The sequence below is a fragment of the Palaemon carinicauda genome, chromosome 6 (genome assembly GCF_036898095.1).
Source record: "Palaemon carinicauda isolate YSFRI2023 chromosome 6, ASM3689809v2, whole genome shotgun sequence".
Taxonomy (NCBI): Eukaryota; Metazoa; Arthropoda; class Malacostraca; order Decapoda; family Palaemonidae; genus Palaemon; species Palaemon carinicauda.
Window position 1 is genome coordinate 84,601,145 of NC_090730.1, and position 18,198 is coordinate 84,619,342.

General features: G+C 34.8%; 1 protein-coding gene across 1 annotated transcript in view; it reads left to right on the forward strand.

Annotated features, from left to right (window-relative positions):
* Window positions 1-18,198, forward strand: part of LOC137642590 (peroxidase-like) — a 170,493-nt gene that overhangs the window by 142,309 nt on the left and 9,986 nt on the right. The window contains exons 5-18 of the mRNA XM_068375281.1: window positions 3,033-3,149; window positions 5,449-5,549; window positions 6,449-6,619; window positions 7,407-7,571; window positions 7,901-8,013; window positions 8,802-8,939; window positions 10,767-10,868; window positions 11,551-11,664; window positions 11,959-12,091; window positions 12,812-12,939; window positions 13,728-13,930; window positions 15,785-15,954; window positions 16,565-16,673; window positions 17,631-17,715. Of these exons, the coding sequence (XP_068231382.1) occupies window positions 3,033-3,149; window positions 5,449-5,549; window positions 6,449-6,619; window positions 7,407-7,571; window positions 7,901-8,013; window positions 8,802-8,939; window positions 10,767-10,868; window positions 11,551-11,664; window positions 11,959-12,091; window positions 12,812-12,939; window positions 13,728-13,930; window positions 15,785-15,954; window positions 16,565-16,673; window positions 17,631-17,715 (1,849 nt within the window). The remainder of the gene's footprint in view (window positions 1-3,032; window positions 3,150-5,448; window positions 5,550-6,448; window positions 6,620-7,406; window positions 7,572-7,900; window positions 8,014-8,801; window positions 8,940-10,766; window positions 10,869-11,550; window positions 11,665-11,958; window positions 12,092-12,811; window positions 12,940-13,727; window positions 13,931-15,784; window positions 15,955-16,564; window positions 16,674-17,630; window positions 17,716-18,198) is intronic.

The window sequence follows — 18,198 nt, forward strand, 5'->3', positions numbered from 1 at the left end:
GATCTGTAGCAAAGCAATAAGACCAGTGTTAATGTGTGGATCAGAAACTTGGGCTTTAAGACGAAAATAGGAAGCAAATCTTAAGAGAACATTGATGAGAATGCTGAGATGGACTATGTAAATATCACTTCTTGAAAGATGGCAAGATGATGAAATAAGAAGAATGGCAGGTGAAGTAAAGATTACAGAGATGATAAGAGTATCACGACTGAGATGGTGTGGGCATCTGTTGAATATGGATGGTGGGGAGGAAATGAGGAGGGCTCATGAGGAAACTGCTTGGGAAGAAGATCGAGAGGGAGGCAGAGAATTGGATAGCGAGGTAAGGTGAAGAATGATAGGAAGAGAAGAGGTTTGGTGGAAGAGGATGCCTTTGATAGAAGGCATTGGAGAGGGTGCAACAGGCAACAAACCCATTAATGTACAGATAACGGTGGGGAAGAAGAAAAAGAAGAAGAGAGAGGATATCATAGATAGTGTGAAAGATGTATTGGAAAACATATTGGAAACGTTCCTATCCTGATCTCTACTGGACTGAGGTTCGAGACCCGCTTAAGCTCGATAGTTTTATAGTGTCAACACCTCACCATCCTTGTGAGCTAAGGAGGGGGGTTTTGGGGATCCCATAGATCTACTTAATTTGTAATCAGTACCAATTGCCTGGCCCTCGCTGGTCCTTGCTTGGGTGAAGAGGGGCTTGAACGCTGATCACAGACTGTCCTGCTAGGGCATTGTCCTGTTAATGCATTGTTACTGTCCTTTGCCTCTTCCATTCATGGGTGACCCTAAAACCATGGTTTCTAAGAAACCAGAAAGTGCCTGCAGGAGAGGGATGAATGATACAATGCGTGGAGCGACGCTCATCGCGCAGCTGATGAGCCCTCTCTGTAGGCTTAAGAATCGATTAATATTAGGGAATATTTTTTTTTTTTTTTTACACTCATGAGCTCATCAACGATTCAACAATTGAAGAATATGTATGCCACCGACTGTTGTATCTTTTTTTTTCTTTCTTTCTGAAACCACCCTCTGCTAGGGAAACAGCTTAATGTTGAAAATTATATATACGTATGCATGTATGTACTGTATGTATGTGCGCATGTGCTTGTCGTTGATAATGAGGCTGCCCCAGAAGGCGAATGTTCTAACATTGCTACTAAAGAATTCTTACATAACAGTAACTGGGGTTACAGATATATAGGCTAGGGTAGACTATTGTAAGTAAAACCAATTTTCCATGCTACTCCTTGTAATGCAGACACTGTTTGATATAATTGTACCTATAGTTTGATATTAGGATGAATATTACGAAATAACTGCCCCCCCCCCCCACCAGATATGTTTGTCCATGTATGTGAGCCAATGCATAAAAATAGTACTTAAGTAGATATAGACAGTATAGATACATACTAAGACAAAAAAGATAAAAATCCTTTGCAATGTTTCGTTAGTTTTGTGCTATATAAATTTGTTATTGTTAAACATGACAGTGAAACGTAAAACCAAGATATTCGAATTTCCCATTTTCCCTTTTTTCAACTTTCCAAGGTAAACTTCACTCAAATATGATCTACACCTAAGTCAAAACATGAAGTAATTATGTTCAGCGCTTTGAAATATGCAGTTGATTTTACAATAATAGCCTTTAACAGATAAAAGGATCACAGTACCCTTTTTTTATGTAACGACACGCCAAGTATTTCCTCTGACCATCACTGCAAATACCAGACAAGTTTCGCAGTAAAACTGGGTCAGTATAAGTCAGTTTTCCTTCACCCAAAGCCTTGAATTATTTGAATAATTTCTTCTCTCGTTTTTCGCAGTTTTCTTTTTTTTTTCTTTTTTGTCGTGGAATGTACTAGTTTTCTTTCATTTGTTGTTTACTTGTTTGTTTGCCAGTTTAGTTCATCAACATGAATCTCTACTAATGATTCATTAGCAGAATAGAATTTTTTTTTTTTCTGAAACCTGAAGCTGGATAACGGCTAATTTTCGTGGGATAAATTCTCCTGTATACATTATTTTCTTTATTTGATTTGTATGATCTTATAAGATGACATGAGCCACCAATAAACCCTTTTGAAATATGTAAAGAATAAGCTGCTCAGGTGAACCTTGTTATATAGAATATAATATTTTGAAAATACTACGACAAGATTAAAGGTTAAGGTTGTCACCTAACGCTTTTAGAATTTTTTTTTTCTTTTATAGTGTTTAAAAATGCAAGAATTTCCGTAACCTCTTTATTTCGTAAATGTATTCACGCGTAAAGCTTGCTTCTATAAACTATTCCCCGTACATAGAAATGTCACGGGGTAAATGGCAATAAAGAGAATGTCAATGAAGGGAAAGAGGAGAAGTAGAAAAGAAAATACAACCAGTGACCCTGGACGTTCCACTTTCGACAGAATGAGTTGGCAGCGTTGCTGAGTCGAAGAAGGGAAAGTCATATGATGTAAAATTATTATCGGCTGACCGCAATGTAGTTTTTTCGTTCTTCTTTCCCTTTTTAAAGAGATGGATGTGGGTTGAAAATGCAAGCAATGTCTTTATCGATCCGTGTAAAGGGCAACCTAAGAACAACACATTTTTCTTTGTCTTTTTCTTCTTTCTTTTGTTTCCAACAAGGATTTTTTCTAATCACCTTGGCTTCAGGGAAAATTTTGCACCTCATGTTAAAAGTAGATTCTTGTTCATTAGGGTAACACTGTCATGCCATATCAAGTTACCAATTGCATCAGATCGAATTATCAATTTAGAAATACTGAAGGTTACTTTTTAACAGCTGAAGTATATGAATTATGACTGTGGTATTGGTTTCGCCAACCGGGTCATTAGAGACAATAACTGACAAACACCTGTTTCTAAGCTTTAATACTTTGGCATATTGTGGTCTATTGCAGTTGGGACGGATATATGTAGAAGTAAGTAGGAGATTTTTGTGTTCATAATGACGTTCGCTATTATTCGTACTCGTACAGGCAGTTGTCTGAAAAATTTCTTTTTTTAATTTTTCTCGTTTTCTTTCGCAGATACAATTTACCGAAGGATGTTTTAATCAATGGATTCCCTCTTGTGGATTCCTTCAAGACCATAGTCGGTGCCATTTGCCCTGATTTCATCCCGCCAACCACATGCCAGGTTACCAAGTAAGTGATAAAAAAACGAATAAATTGTTTATAAATATTAGTATCAGTTAATACCATGCTCTTAGTTGTAATAGATTAGCATATGTGCAAGCAAGTTTATTTTGTTCCTTTTGACATACGAACAAAATAATTCTCTCATTCGATAATAAAAGCAAGAGATTCATGTTCTTGCTGGAGGCAGTTAATGTGCACACTCATGTCCACGTAAACTTGCTGGTGAAAGTATTCTTAGGCTCAATTTAACTGATATAACGTATTGTTTTATACATTTGAATTAATGCCTCGTTATTTAATTATTCTTGGCAACATTAAAAAACTAAAACAGTTGATTTCGAGGATTGATCGTTATTATTATTTGTTATCTATTTATAGAATTGATAACGATTGCTTGTGTAAGATGGAACTATTAAGGACAGTTAAAAGAAACAATAGGATAATGAGATTATTTTGACCCAATTAAATTATTGTCAAGGTTAATTTTGCTTACCAAAGTAAGATGCATCAGATTATTTGTACTTTTCCCCACCTTAGTGAAGGTAATAATGTAGTCCCTGCTTATCTAAATTCTAAAACTAATCAATGTAGCCATGACTTGGGTGACTTTCTCATTGAAGGAAAAATTTGGTCACCAGAACATTAATAAGTATATTTTAGTTTCCCTGACACTGCCACGTTGATATTTTTTTTATTCTTTTTTTTTTTGCGTAAACTATTTCTGTTTTTACGAAGAGTAATACGGGCTTAACATTAGATCTACAGAGTATTTAAGATAATGTTGTCGCTAACCTTTGGCCGGTGAACAAAGTTTTAACACTTAAATTCCTTATCGTTAAGCTTGATTTACCCGAATCTCGGCAATGAACCCGAAATACTAGGTTTTCTTAACTGTCTTCATTTCTGGCAGAGATCAAAAGGTTCTGAAGTGTATAGTATGGGTGACTTCGATTTAATTTCCATGCATAGCTGTTTTCGGTGGCTAGAATATTGACATTTAAGGCCTGTTGTGCTGGGGAATACCATTGCAAACCAGATTGAGTATGCTCATCAAGTGATTGGTTAGTGTTTCAAATAGAACAGGAGTAGATTTTGATTTTTGAAATGTTTTATTACCTGTGTCAGAAACGTAAAGTATTTTGTTCTCGCATAAAGATAGTATGGACGTTAGTTATCGCTTTTGTGGAAAAGAAATTTTTGAAAGATATTTGAACCAGGCAGGTGTCGGCCGTTCCCAAATCACCAACAAATGTGCAGAATAAAAATTTTCTTAGCGAAGCATAGAAAGGACTTACCTACAAGAGGTACTATTCTTTCCAAGTCCAGCCTTTTTTTTTTTTTTTTTTTTTTTTTTTTTTTTTTTTTTTTTTTTTTTTTTTTTTTTCAAAACTAGATTCTGTGACACAAAAAAGAATATATGTTGATTCGTCCGGTACATGTTAACGAATTTATTTTATGATAACTGTTCACCTTTAGTTTTTTCCACATTTGAGTATCAGAGCTGATCCTTTTGATTTACAAGGGATCATTTATATGTAATCCATACCTTGCAGTTTCCCATACCTTGCAAGTTGCAAGCCTCAAGACGTGACCTTTGAAATTCATTCCATGGTATTTAAACGATTTTGTCATTAAGTAGCCAGCATCATTCATTTGTTTGTATATATATAATACTCCACGAAGAAGTTAGTGATAAACCTAATAGTATAAGACATTTTAGACTATTAATGTTTTAACGCTTTTCTAAAAGATTTTTTTACAAAGAAATTCCGTAAACAAATTTTTTTATGTATTTTTGCAAAGTAGTCACATTAGTTTGATACTGATTAGTAATAAACTTCCAGTTATTTCATTAACAGGATGATGATGTAGGGTCTTAACGCTTGCCTGATTTGTGAAGCCCCATAATACCAGAGTGCTTAAAGGATGATCTTTAATGAAAAGAAAGAATGAACCGAGAACTGTTCTTCTCAATTGTATTTTCTCTAGGAAGGTTAGGCTAAAGGGCCGAACCTCTTGATTTGCTCATTTTAGCCGCCAATGATAAACGATAGACTTACCCAAGTTAACTGCAGTATTGTTAAGGGATGACTAACATCGTAATCGTATTTGAAAATTATTTTTCTCGTGTTAATATCTTGTGTGTTATGATATTAATTTTGATCAATATGATCTTCCACGCAAATAGGTCTATCCACTAGGTGTGTTTTATATACAAAAAAGATAGTTTTGTTATAGTGTATGTGAACGAAACTTTCTATGTGACATTTCCCTCAGTATGTTGATGATCCATCTCCTTCGCCAGGTACCGATCATACGACGGAAAATGCAACAACCTTGACAACCCTATCTGGGGATCCAAGAATGTCGCTTTCAAGAGGCGTCTTCCCCCTGACTATGCTGACGGTGAGTTTGATTTATTCTGACGCAAATTTTGTTCGTTCGGGGTTTTCCTGAATTCGTGACTTCAATGCGGGGTTGATTCGGATTTTTTTTTTTAATAAAGTGGTTCTCTCCAATTTTTTTGTGTATTGGGTCTTTCTTACTTGATTTTTAACGCAATTCATTATTTGTGATTTCATTAAAAAAATTTCTTCGCTGGTATGGTAAATCCATTTTTCCCTTAATTAGTGAATGCCGGAAGCCTAATTAATATTATCTTATGTAGTCATACTTTAACACTGATTATGAAAGTAGATTAATCCGTCAAAAGTAATCTGTCAGATCACCATCAATGTAGAGATAGTATCAAAGAAGAGAGAGAGAGAGATACTTTTGGCCTCATTTGCAATCACTTAAATCCCTATAAAACAGATTTCATTATAACGTAGTTACGACGATTGTTAATCAGTATCAAGTTTCCCGCGATCTTTAATTGTGACCTGTTAGGTAGTAAAAAGGAAAACCTTTATTGATTAATTGCTTGTGAAAAGGATACCGATTCTTGGGTATGGCCTACTATCACTAGATATGTAGTTTCTTTACGTGGCATGCTTTGTCCACATTTTTTTTAATGTAATAATTTCCTAATTATTTATGTTCACCTAATTTTCGTGTATAAATGTAGAAAGGCTAAGTACATAATTTTACAAAGTGCATCACTGATATGTTTGTTCAAGCATAAAGATATAAAGTATATATTTTATGTATTTCCATATTATGCGATCGAATAGACAAGCGTATGCCATTTGTAGAATTATTGTGAATGTGTGAACATAAACTGTGTACATGAGTATATAAGCCTCGCAATATATTCATAACAACGAAGCTCTCTGTTGACCCTTCTCTCCCTGGCCCTCCTGTAGGAATCGATGCCCCTCGTGTCGGTCGTGGAGGATACCCACTGCCATCGCCCCGCGTCGTCTCTGCCCATCTCCATCGCGACGAAGGTCTTCATGATCACGCAGTCACCATCATGGCTGTAGCTTGGGGTCAGGCTATTGATCACGATTTCACATTTACTGTTGAGACCAAAGGTAAACCTCCATCAAGTAACAAATCCGTTAATTACGTAACGAGTAAGATTTAACCATATTGAATTGTCCTTTATGAAGTAATTTAGGATTTCTATCACTGATCTTGATTGTTGAGGTCGTGGCTAGTTTTTCATTCATGTTTGTTAGATACAAAATTTTATGTCTAATAAACAAAATATTTTATAAATACTGACGAACTCATGTCTAAATTCTGTAATCATTACCCTGCCCTCTCTTTCGTCCAAAGGACTACTTGTAAATTGTGTTTTTAATCCATTATGCTCTTTTTCCGTGTATCTTTTTAGTTTATCCCAAGGATTGTTATATCGAGTTCATTAAAACTTTACGTTCAAGGAGGAAAGGCGTTACTTTGATATATTCAACGAAAGTGATTGAATTTGATTTATGAGACATAGAGTTGAATAAAGTCGAAGTAACCTGAGAGGAGCTATAGTCTTCATTTTCGCTTTACAGACATTGATGATATGTTGTGATGTTTATTAATTCTTTTATGCACAATCAATCATTGGGTATACTACTGTATTTTGTGGATTCAAATTTCCGGTAGTTTTCTCCTTGGGGTGGAATAGCTTAGGAATTTATATTTCTGCATTCTTTTCTATCTATTTTAGGTATTGATGATCTCTTAGCTGTTGTTTAAGCTGATTTGTTTTTTCTCCCCATGATATTTTGCCATTCAGCTTATAAGATCTTAAAACTTATTAGTTTTCTTATCAATGCCCATTTCATGATGTTCTATGACCCTCTTTTTCTTTTGCATTGCCAGATAAGATCACCAAACAGGAACCAAAATGCTGTGAGAGAGACCGCCATCATCCCTCTTGCTTCCCCATCCCTGTTCCTGACAAGGATCCATTCTACTCTCTCTTCAGACAGAACTGTATCAATCTCGTAAGGTCTCTCCCTGGAATTAGATACGGTTGCAAACTGGGTAAGAACCTTTGGAGCTTTGCGTAATTCAGTAGGATAAACTGTATCCTTAAGATAAGATCGGTAAATCCTTTTCTCTCTCTCTCTCTCTCTCTCTCTCTCTCTCTCTCTCTCTCTCTCTCTCTCTCTCTCTCTCTCTCTCTCTCTCTCAATTGAAATATCTTTTCCTTATGCTATCCTTTCGGAAGACTTACCTTTGTCAAGTGATGACGCAACACTGATTTATTCTGTTGTCAAAAGATCTCAATTTACAAGTATTTTGCCTCAGCATTTTTATTAGAGAACTCCATAACTTATAAATTGTGACCGTTATAAAATTCCGTCTTTCAGGACCTCGTTCTCAGATCAACTCAGTGACTTCGTACATGGACGGCAACTGGATCTACGGCAGTGACGAGGAAACAGCCAGCAGGATTCGCTTGCGCCGCGGAGGTCTCCTAAAGGTGAGTACTTCATCTGAGAGGTTATATCCAATTTCGTCTGTCAGAAGAAGCAAGCTAATGAGATCAAAAGCCAGTGTCCGATCATTTTACGAATATGTATCACTATTTGTTTTCTTGAGCCCCATTACCACTCAATTGCATAACTGGTACGTCAGTGATGGTGTGAAAAGTTCATTTTTAAGGTGACGAATTTACAATGAATTAAGAGATTAGTATAAAACTTTTGGTCTTTTAACTAATTCCAATCTTACCTATTAAATAAGAAGAGAAATTTAGCACAATCATCTCATGTACAGGTAATTGCTGTCATTACTGAATTTGACAATTATGGATAATCCAATTACAGTTTTTATACTACTCCCAGTTTTTTTTTTCTTTTTTTGATATATCTGTAATAGTTTAAAATCTTTTTGAGGTATAAGTCAATAATCAGAAGCTCTAGTACTGCTGCCATCATACGTTCATTTTAAAACTTTATTAGAATTAGTTTGAGATATCAGTTGGCACCATTATGATAATCATTATATTAGTTTGTAGTTAGAAAACATTTGTTTTTTATCTCGTTTTCTGATTATTTGTATACTTATTTCATTTGCATTGAAGGTATTTATTGCATATATATTAAATCAGGTCTAATCCAGTTTAATGTATGCATTACTGGTTATTTTCGACAGACTCAGCCAGTCTCTGACTTCACTAGAATTACCCTGAACCTACCCCACTCTCCGATCTGTTGCCCTCCATCTCATCCATGTAAACTCACGAGTGTTTCTTTTTCTTGCCAACAGTCGTTGCCTGTGTTCCGCGAATACGGTATGAAGGATCTCCTCCCATTGAAGCTGGAGGAACCCGAAGAAGGCTGCATCAGGCCCAACAATGACGTCTACTGCTTCGACGCCGGTGACGGACGGGTCAACGAACAGTTGGTGAGTTCAGGTTTTCAATTTTATTTGTTGAATTACTTTCTGTTTGGTCTGTGGCATTTTGAATGTATTGTTTGGCAGTGTCTCTCCGTGTTTGTCTTAAAACATCTAAATCAGATGATAGAACTAATTTTCCGGTCATTGACTTTGTGAGATTTCAGAACCGTGGTAAGAATTATTTAGCTTTAATATACTAGTTTTATGATCAATCTAAAATTAAAGGTTTATTTATATCAGTGTTGAGAATATTTCCTTTTAATAGTACATTTATTTGATTAACTAATGGTGTACATAAGCGAGATAGAGTAGCACACTTGAGACATCATTCATATGGCCGCCTTGTTTCGGCAAAGTTCACATAATCTTGAAGTTTTATAACTTATATTCATTTATTAGCTTATCTAATCTCAGGTACACATTGAGCATGGCATTGTGCATGAAATTCTATCAACTGCTTTAAAGTTGTAATAAAATTATCTCTCTCTCTCTCTCTCTCTCTCTCTCTCTCTCTCTCTCTCTCTCTCTCTCTCTCTCTCTCTCTCGTGTTGATATTTCTTTAAATTATTATCTTATATCTGCTTTTTTACACTTATACTGCAGTTCTGTAATTATGCGTGCACCTATGTGCCTTATATAATCGTGAATGAACTGCGAAGCTTCTCATTTGTTTTGAATCTCATGATAGATGTAATTTGGACTCTTGAGACGATGAGTGTATAAATAAAGGTCGATAGGAAATAGCGACCCCACACGGAAATGGGTAAAAGCTGAAGACAAAGCAGAAGATTGGGTTCATTCAATGAAAAAAATGCCACATGTGACAGCATTTAGAAAATTATGAATATCTGATTTATATATTTTCATTATCGGAATGTCTTAAAAAGCTGCATATAATGATTCACCTTTCCAATAATCAAATCAAACACACAAACATACACAAGTGTGTACGTGTAACGCATACTAGCTAAACTGCCCTGTAGGTAGTTTGTTGGCCAGGGCACCAGCCACCCGTTGAGATACTACCGCTAGAGAGTTATGGGGTCCTTTAACTGGCCAGACAGTACTACATTGGATCCATCTCTCTGGTTAGGGTTCATTTTCCTTTTGCCTACACATACACCGAATAGTCTGGCCTATTCTTTACATATTCTTCTCTGTCCTTATACACCTGACAACACTTGAGATTACCAAACAAATCTTCTTCACCCAAGGGGTTAACTACTGTACTATAATTGCTCAGTGACCACTTTCCTCTTGGTATGGGTAGAAGAGACTCTTTAGTTATGGTAAGCAGCTCTTTAAGGAGAAGGACACTCCAAAATCAAACCATAGTTCTCTAGTCTTGGGTAGTGCCATAGCCTCTCTACCATGGTCTTCCACTTTCTTGAGTTAGAATTCTCTTGCTTGAGGGTACACTTGGGCACACTATTCTATCTTATTTCTCTTCCTCTTGTTTCGTTAAAGTTTTTTATAGTTTATATAGGAAATAATTTTAATGTTGTTACTGTTCTTAAAATATTTTATTTTCCCTTCTTTCCTTTCCTCACTGGGCTATTTTCCCTGTTGGAGCCCCTTGCCTTATAGCATCCTGTTTTTCCAACTAGGGTTGTAGCTTAGCAAGTAATAATAATAATAATAATAATAATAATAATAATAATAATAATAATAATAATAATATGTTTTGGATGGACGTGTATTATTTATGCAAATAGCAACAGTTCCTGAATTTTATTTAATCGTCTATTTTTTTATTTATCTTTTGCAAGCATGTCTTATGACTTCAACATAAGTAACGTCCAAAACACAAATTAATGTCGTTTTTCTTTTCAGGTCCTGGCTGTGATTCACACCTTGATGATGCGCGAACACAACAGACTTGCCACTGAATTGTACAAGATCAACCCTCACTGGGACGACGAAATCCTCTTCCAGGTAGGCTAAAGTGACTTCCTCTTCTTAAGGCAGGTCGAGACAATCAAACTTTTTAATGACAGTATTATTTTTCGCAAATATTTTGAAAGAAACCTTCATTCACCGTAGATGATCAAAGATTTCGCGTAATGCGAAAAATTACGTTTTTTTTTTTTTTTTTACCGTCTAGGGACTCTTTAGACAACGTTCTTGAACTTGCAGCGAAAAAGCAAAAAGTGGTGGTTACTTGCTCTTCTTACTAATTATGATCCCATGGAATTTTCAAGAGGTTATTATCTCATTCCTGGGGAAAAAAAAATGTTAAAAAGATTTTTCTCCAATTATTCCTGTACTGTAAGTACTGAATCCTAGAACAGACTGCATATCGGATACAACTTTTGAATTTTCTGTTTGTTAATATATAATTGAAATCAAAGATAAGGCTTTTTGTTATCCAACATGTAAAAGATGAATTGTTTCAAGTCCCTAAAATGAAATTTTATTGGACGAGATTAGGTTTTATCAAAAAGCGCCAAGATAACGGACATGTCAAAGTAATTTCAGAAAGTATTTTAAGAGTTTCTTGTGGCACCTTATATATGAAGAAAAAAACATAAATAATATTAGGGTCTAAGAATTGTTTATCATAGAACTCGAATTGGTCAATTTAATTTTATTTACCTGCGTATTTTCCCCATCCCAGGAAGCTCGTCATATCGTCGCAGCACAAGTCCAGCACATCAGTTTCAATGAATTCTTGCCCATGATCCTTGGCAAAGACGTTATGACCAAATATGGAATCATCTTAGAAAAGCATGTAAGTACTTTTCACTTTCATCAGTGAACTGCGATTTTGTACCATCAATATTTTCCTATCTTTGAAGGTAACATTACTTCTTCCTTATCTACATAGTATGGTATCATAGCATTGTATTGTAATTGTATAAGGACAGATTATTTTGATATAGTAGTAATAAGTGATTATGTCCAGGCTCTTTTTTTTTAATCTAGCCACGCAACATGCGTTAAAAGCATTCATCTACTTGACATTATATTTGAAATGTATACACATACGGAGATAATACGTTAAATTTCATATTGTTTCTTTCAGGGTTATTTCGATGGATATGACCCTAAGATTGATGTTACGATGTCTGCCAATTTCGTCACTTCTGCCTTCAGATTTGGACACTCCCTTCTTCCATCCACTATTGAGAGATGGAGCCCTGGCAACAAATACATTGGTAATTTTCATTAGGGTTATTTAGAATTTAACATGATAAAGTTCCTTTCGAATGCTTCATAGGCACAGAGGTCTACAATTGTCTTTAAGAAAGCAATTTATAAGTTAGAAATGTGTGACAACATTGGTTAAACAATTGACCGCAATTGGAATAGAGAACTAGTAAGACCGGTTCTCGAGATTCCCAAGTCACTGATTAAATAAACCTGTCTTCCCTCTAATATGTATGAGGGTTTTTCAAGATTACTTTGAGTATTTCTTTCCTTAGATTCATAAACAAGTCAGTAACTTAAAGATGATGCAATGTCGTACTACCCAGTACTTGAGGTCTCCTATTCAAGTTACTGCTAAACTGTGGAACGGTTGATGTGCATATTGAGTTCAAAAGTTGTAATGCTATTTGAAGGCTCAATGCTCCTTTGCCTAGTTTTCATGCTTTTTTTATTTTCTATTTTGTTTGATATCATGATGTTTATTTACAACAAATCTTTTCTGGAGAGTTCCTATTTGGCTTAGTTCTGCAGGCATGTAGTCTAATTCATGGAAACTTGGTTAGCAAGCTGATGGTCTTCTTGGTTTGACCGTACGTGTGCAATGTAACAAAAATGTAATAGAGTAATCTTGAAGCACCTGGTTATAATGCCTCTTTAGCCTTCTACGTGCACTACAAATTCTTGCATATAAATAAAACAGGGATAATCTTTTGACCTTTTTCTTCTAGCATCTCAGCGTCTGAGTCACATGTTGCGTCAACCTTACGATCTCTACAAGGGTGGATGGTGCGATCAGTATATCATGGGTCTAACTAACCAGGTAGCTCAAGCTATGGACGATGCTGTCACACAAGAGGTAAGACTAACCTGAAATGTTTTCAACTTTTATGTATGGGAGCTATATAGTTATCAAATAATGTATTTGCAAATTTGTCGGGGATATTGATTATGTGTATTCATTTAAGTTCATACTTACCGTTATCTTTTTTCCTCTGAACCGGTTTTGCTAACAATGTATCTAAAATAACTATCATAATATGCCTTACAAGGCCTTTCATTTTATTACCTAATGACCGCTCCTTTCCATCTGGCATGACCTGCGCATCCATGGAAAAAACTGCCTAGTATAAAGTAACTTAAAGTAAGAAAGATAAATAGTTGTTTGTTCAGTTACATCATGAACTTTCACCCGGCTTCGTGTTTGGAAAGGTCATAGGGATTTAAAATTGATTATGCTTAAAGGAAAGTACTTTAAAGACAAACAGATGTTGTATGTCAGTCAAGGATGTAATTACCAGTTAAATCTTACTAGTTTACTGGTCATGCAATGCCTAATTCAAACATAATTCCCATTTATTCCGTATTTGATTACAAAGTAGCGAGATCTGAAATTGTGTTCACTTAGAAAACTCTACCTAAAACTGATTAACAAATTCGGCAGAATTGTACTCGACAATTGTTCATTATAATTTGGAGTGCTTTATAAATTTGTTTGACTCAAGTTGAACGAAGCTGTAAATGTGAAAATATGATTTGATGATAGTATATTAAATGCATGACTCCATGCTAAACTTTTTTTAAGAAACTGGAGAAGTAGTCCTAAGCTCATTATAATCAATGTTATATTTTTTTTTTTCTTTTCAGGTAACCAACCATCTCTTCCAAGACCCCGACAAGAGATGGGGTATGGATTTAGCTGCCATCAATATGCAGAGAGGCAGAGAACACGGTGTGCCCTCATACAACGATTTCAGAGATTTCTGTGGCCTTCCCAGGGCACACAAATTTGACGATCTTTTGGGATCAATGAGCAATAAGACCGTTAGGCGTTATGCTGACATTTACAGGTGAGATCCTAATCTTGGAAGGATTGAACAGTTATTTCTAGATTATATTTTAACCAAACACTCACACACATACACACACACACACACACACACACACACATATATATATATATATATATATATATATATATATATATATATATATATATATATATATATATATATATATATACTTATACAGTACATTAAAAAAGTCTTTCATCCCTTTGTTCTAGAAAGTTTAATAGATCCAATGTTTAGCAATTATTTCGATTAATATTTAGTTCGATATTTCTGTCTCCTCTTAGGCTCCTATCCATTACATTCGACTAAATAACTAGTATTTAATTCTTCACAGGTTAGGTCAACAGATGAAAGATATGGTTTTATATTAATATTCATGAGTTAACCAAACGGTAGAGGATTGGTGGCTAACTTCTCGGGCTCACAATTCCAGGGAGGGAAGTTATACCTGTTCGCGGCTTGAAAGGTTTTACTAGTATTCACAACATCACTGCCCTTGTTAGTTTTGGGGAGCCTATAGGTCTACCTGCTGACAGCAATCATTTCCTGTACCTCTATGGCCCATCTTGGGTATGTTGATCTACTGTCTGGTTTTCGCCTGCTGACTCTCACTTAGTTTGTTGGACAATCTCTTGCTGTCTTGAATTTCTTATTCTTGATCTTGCTGTTAGTCTCTAGCACTGTCATACGGTTAGTTCTTTATGCATTTTGCAAAAGATTTTTTTTAGATAATTCTGACCATCCTTTATATTCAGATCTTCCCAGACTGTACCATCCTGTACATAGTACTTGATATCCAATTAGTTCTAACAGTCTTGACATCTCCATCATAAGCATCAACACTACACAGTATTCTAGAAGTTTGAATCCAGCTGTGACCAGATTGCTGAATGAGCTTCCTAATCAGGCAGTTGAATCATTGAAACTTCAGAAGTTCAAACTTGCTGGGAGTGTTTTTATGTTGAACAATTTGACATAAGTCTCTCTTCATAGTTTATACATGGCAAATTTATCTTAACGTTGTTACTGATTTCAATATAACTCATTCCTTAGTTGTCATATATAGTTTATCTATTTCCCTATTGCCTTTCCTCTTTGGGCTGTTTTCGCTACTGGAGCTCTTGTGCATCCTCCTTTTTCAGTTAGGGTTGTAGATTAGCTAATAATGTTAATAATAATATATGGTCGGTCTCTATGGCATTTGCTACTTATGGGCGACATTTAGACCTATAGATGTCCTTGGGTTTAGATTCCTCAAGACCACTGTAAGTCCCCATTATTGTATTTAGATAGCTGGTCAACATAGCAAATCGATGAGAGTCACCAGGAGATAAGTGCCCAGGACTTTCTTAGTCTATCAAGCTGAGCCAAAATAAAAGCTTGATTGCCTAATTAATGTAATTGAACAATTCGCAATTTCTATATACTTTATGCTTCATCTACAGTAGATCCGCATGAAGACCTGTTCATTGAGTTTGCACATATCAATCATTTTATGAAATGATGTTGGTAACAATAGCATCCGAAAAGTGTGATTTACCGGTAACCTTTCCTTCCCTATCAACAAAACGTTCATGTATCAACCATTTATGCTCCTTATAATAGCTATGGGTTCGTATTACTTTCGATTGTTCTTTTTATCGAGCCTCCATCATTCTAGAGTGGTGTTTTGTTTCTCTTGACGGTCATTATCTCTCTTCTTGTATACATCTGCTACCACCACTTCTTCTAAACAAAAGTTCCTTTTTTTTCAAGTTTATGTTCTTTGAGTTCCCCCTTAGTATGCACACGTTCTCCTCCCCCTCTCTTTTCTATTTGTCCCTCACATCCTAATTTCTGATTTTTTCAAAGGCATCCTGATGACATTGACCTCTGGAGTGGTGGCGTGAGCGAACGCCCCTTACCTGGATCCATGGTCGGACCCACCTTCAGTTGCTTGATTGGACTCACCTTCAAGGAACTCAGATACGGAGACAGATATTGGTATGAGAACAGAGGTTATCCATCTTCTTTCAGTCCAGGTGAGAAATTCATTCATTTTGTTACAAGTTACAGAAGGTACAATTACTTGTTGGCAATAATAGCGCCGAGTCACATGGAGAAATGATATGAAATTGATGGCATGTTTAATTCATGAAATATTATATGTTAAGTACAGTACATTACGCGGTTTAAGATAAAAAAGAAAATAGAAGTATTTAATACTTTTATAACTAGTTACTGATAACTATTATATACAGTGTAACTGAATATGGCTTTAAAAAGGGTATTTTCACAAAGAGCATACAATTTGGTTTTTAATGCTGGAAATATTTAGCTGCTGTCTCCATTATATACCTTGATCTCTTCATGATATAACTGGAAGTAGACTGTCTAGAATGATAACTACTTGATAGGGAAGGAGATGACCTCCTGTGTAGGAGAAAACAGATGGTGGCTCACGCTACTACTATTGATATATGACCGTCATACTAATAAAAATTGAATATTGTATTCCGTTTTAAGATAATCACAAGTATAATCAGATAATATTTACATGTTCTTGAAGACAAATATTATAAAAATTGTTTTGGCACGAAGATGCCCTATGTGGAGCATTTTTAATCAAACAATTCATTGTTCCTTTCTCAGAACAACTAGAAGAAGTCAGAAAAACGAAGCTATCCAGAATAATTTGTGATAACAGTGATGACATTAAGGTGATGCAGGTGTATGCCATGGTGCTGCCAGACCATGAAATGTAAGTATTTTTTAGTTATTGTGTGGGTACATTATTTATATGCACATGTATACAATTAGTATTTATATACATATGTATATATATATATATATATACATATATATATATATATATATATATATATATATATATATATACATATATATATATATATATATATATATATATATATATATATATATATATATATATTTATATATATATCCATACATATATATATATATATATATATATATATATATATATATATATATATATATATATATATATATATATGTATGGATATATATATATAAATATATATATATATATATATATATATATATATATATATATATATATATATATATATATATATATATATATATATATATATATATATATATATATATATATATATATATATATATGTATGTATATATATATATATATATATATATATATATATATATATACATACATATATATATATATATATATATATATATATATATATATATATACTGTATATGTGTGTCTTTTTTTTTTCTTTTAGTGTATGAAAGTAGTGAACAAGCTTAAGTATTTCTATATCTACCATATATTCCCTTAACATAAACTACATTTTTGCTATGTTACATCAGTTTCTTTCCATTTAGTGATTTTCATTGAATGAAAAACTCAAAAGAAATCTTTTTGTGTAAGGTTATTTGCTCTCACTGTCTTAACCTGTAAGTAAATATAACTGTCACTAGCAAAGTCAGTAATCATGCACTGTACAAAAAAACACTGGTTTTATTGCAGTGTTTAGCATGGTTGTTATTTTTTCATATGCAATATAATTATTATCTTTGATCAATAGTTATGTATATTTGTGTTACCATTAAAACGCTGCCTATGTTGTTTGTATCTTCGCAGAGATTCAAGCTGCATTGACCTGCAACCATCTAATATTTTTTTCTGATATTTCCCCTTCAGCAACCCCAGAGTCCCTTGCAACTCTGGCATTTTGCCAAGAATGGACCTTAGCAAATGGCGAGATCCTCATGGACCTCATCCTCGCGTACGTCCTGTCTTCTAAAAATATCTTCAAGTCGCCATATTATTCCTCCCACTCTTCATCTTCTTTCTCTCCTGTGCAGAACTGTCTTCCTTTTTAATGACTCTTCTGTGCGTGGTTGTATATTAAATCCACTCGACGCATAAGTATTCTTCCTCTGGAACTCTTAAGTGGTGGATGCTCTTCTAAAAGGGTCTCTTTGTAAATGCTTCATAAAATATCGGTGGTGGATGGTATTCTTCCTGCCCACTTCTCGCTCCACAACTCCTGCTGTCGCTGCTGGCCTTATAGTCAAAACCAATCGCTGGTGCATCTTCACTCTGCATCGCTCTTGTGGCTGTTGATGTTATTCCATCTCCAACCTCCTTCTAGAAAATAAATCAACAACTACCTTCCACCTCACCTGCGCCCGCGTAATCAACAAAACCGTGACGATTACCATTCCCATTGGATAACCCACAACATCCTCCTCAAGCACTGCCCAAT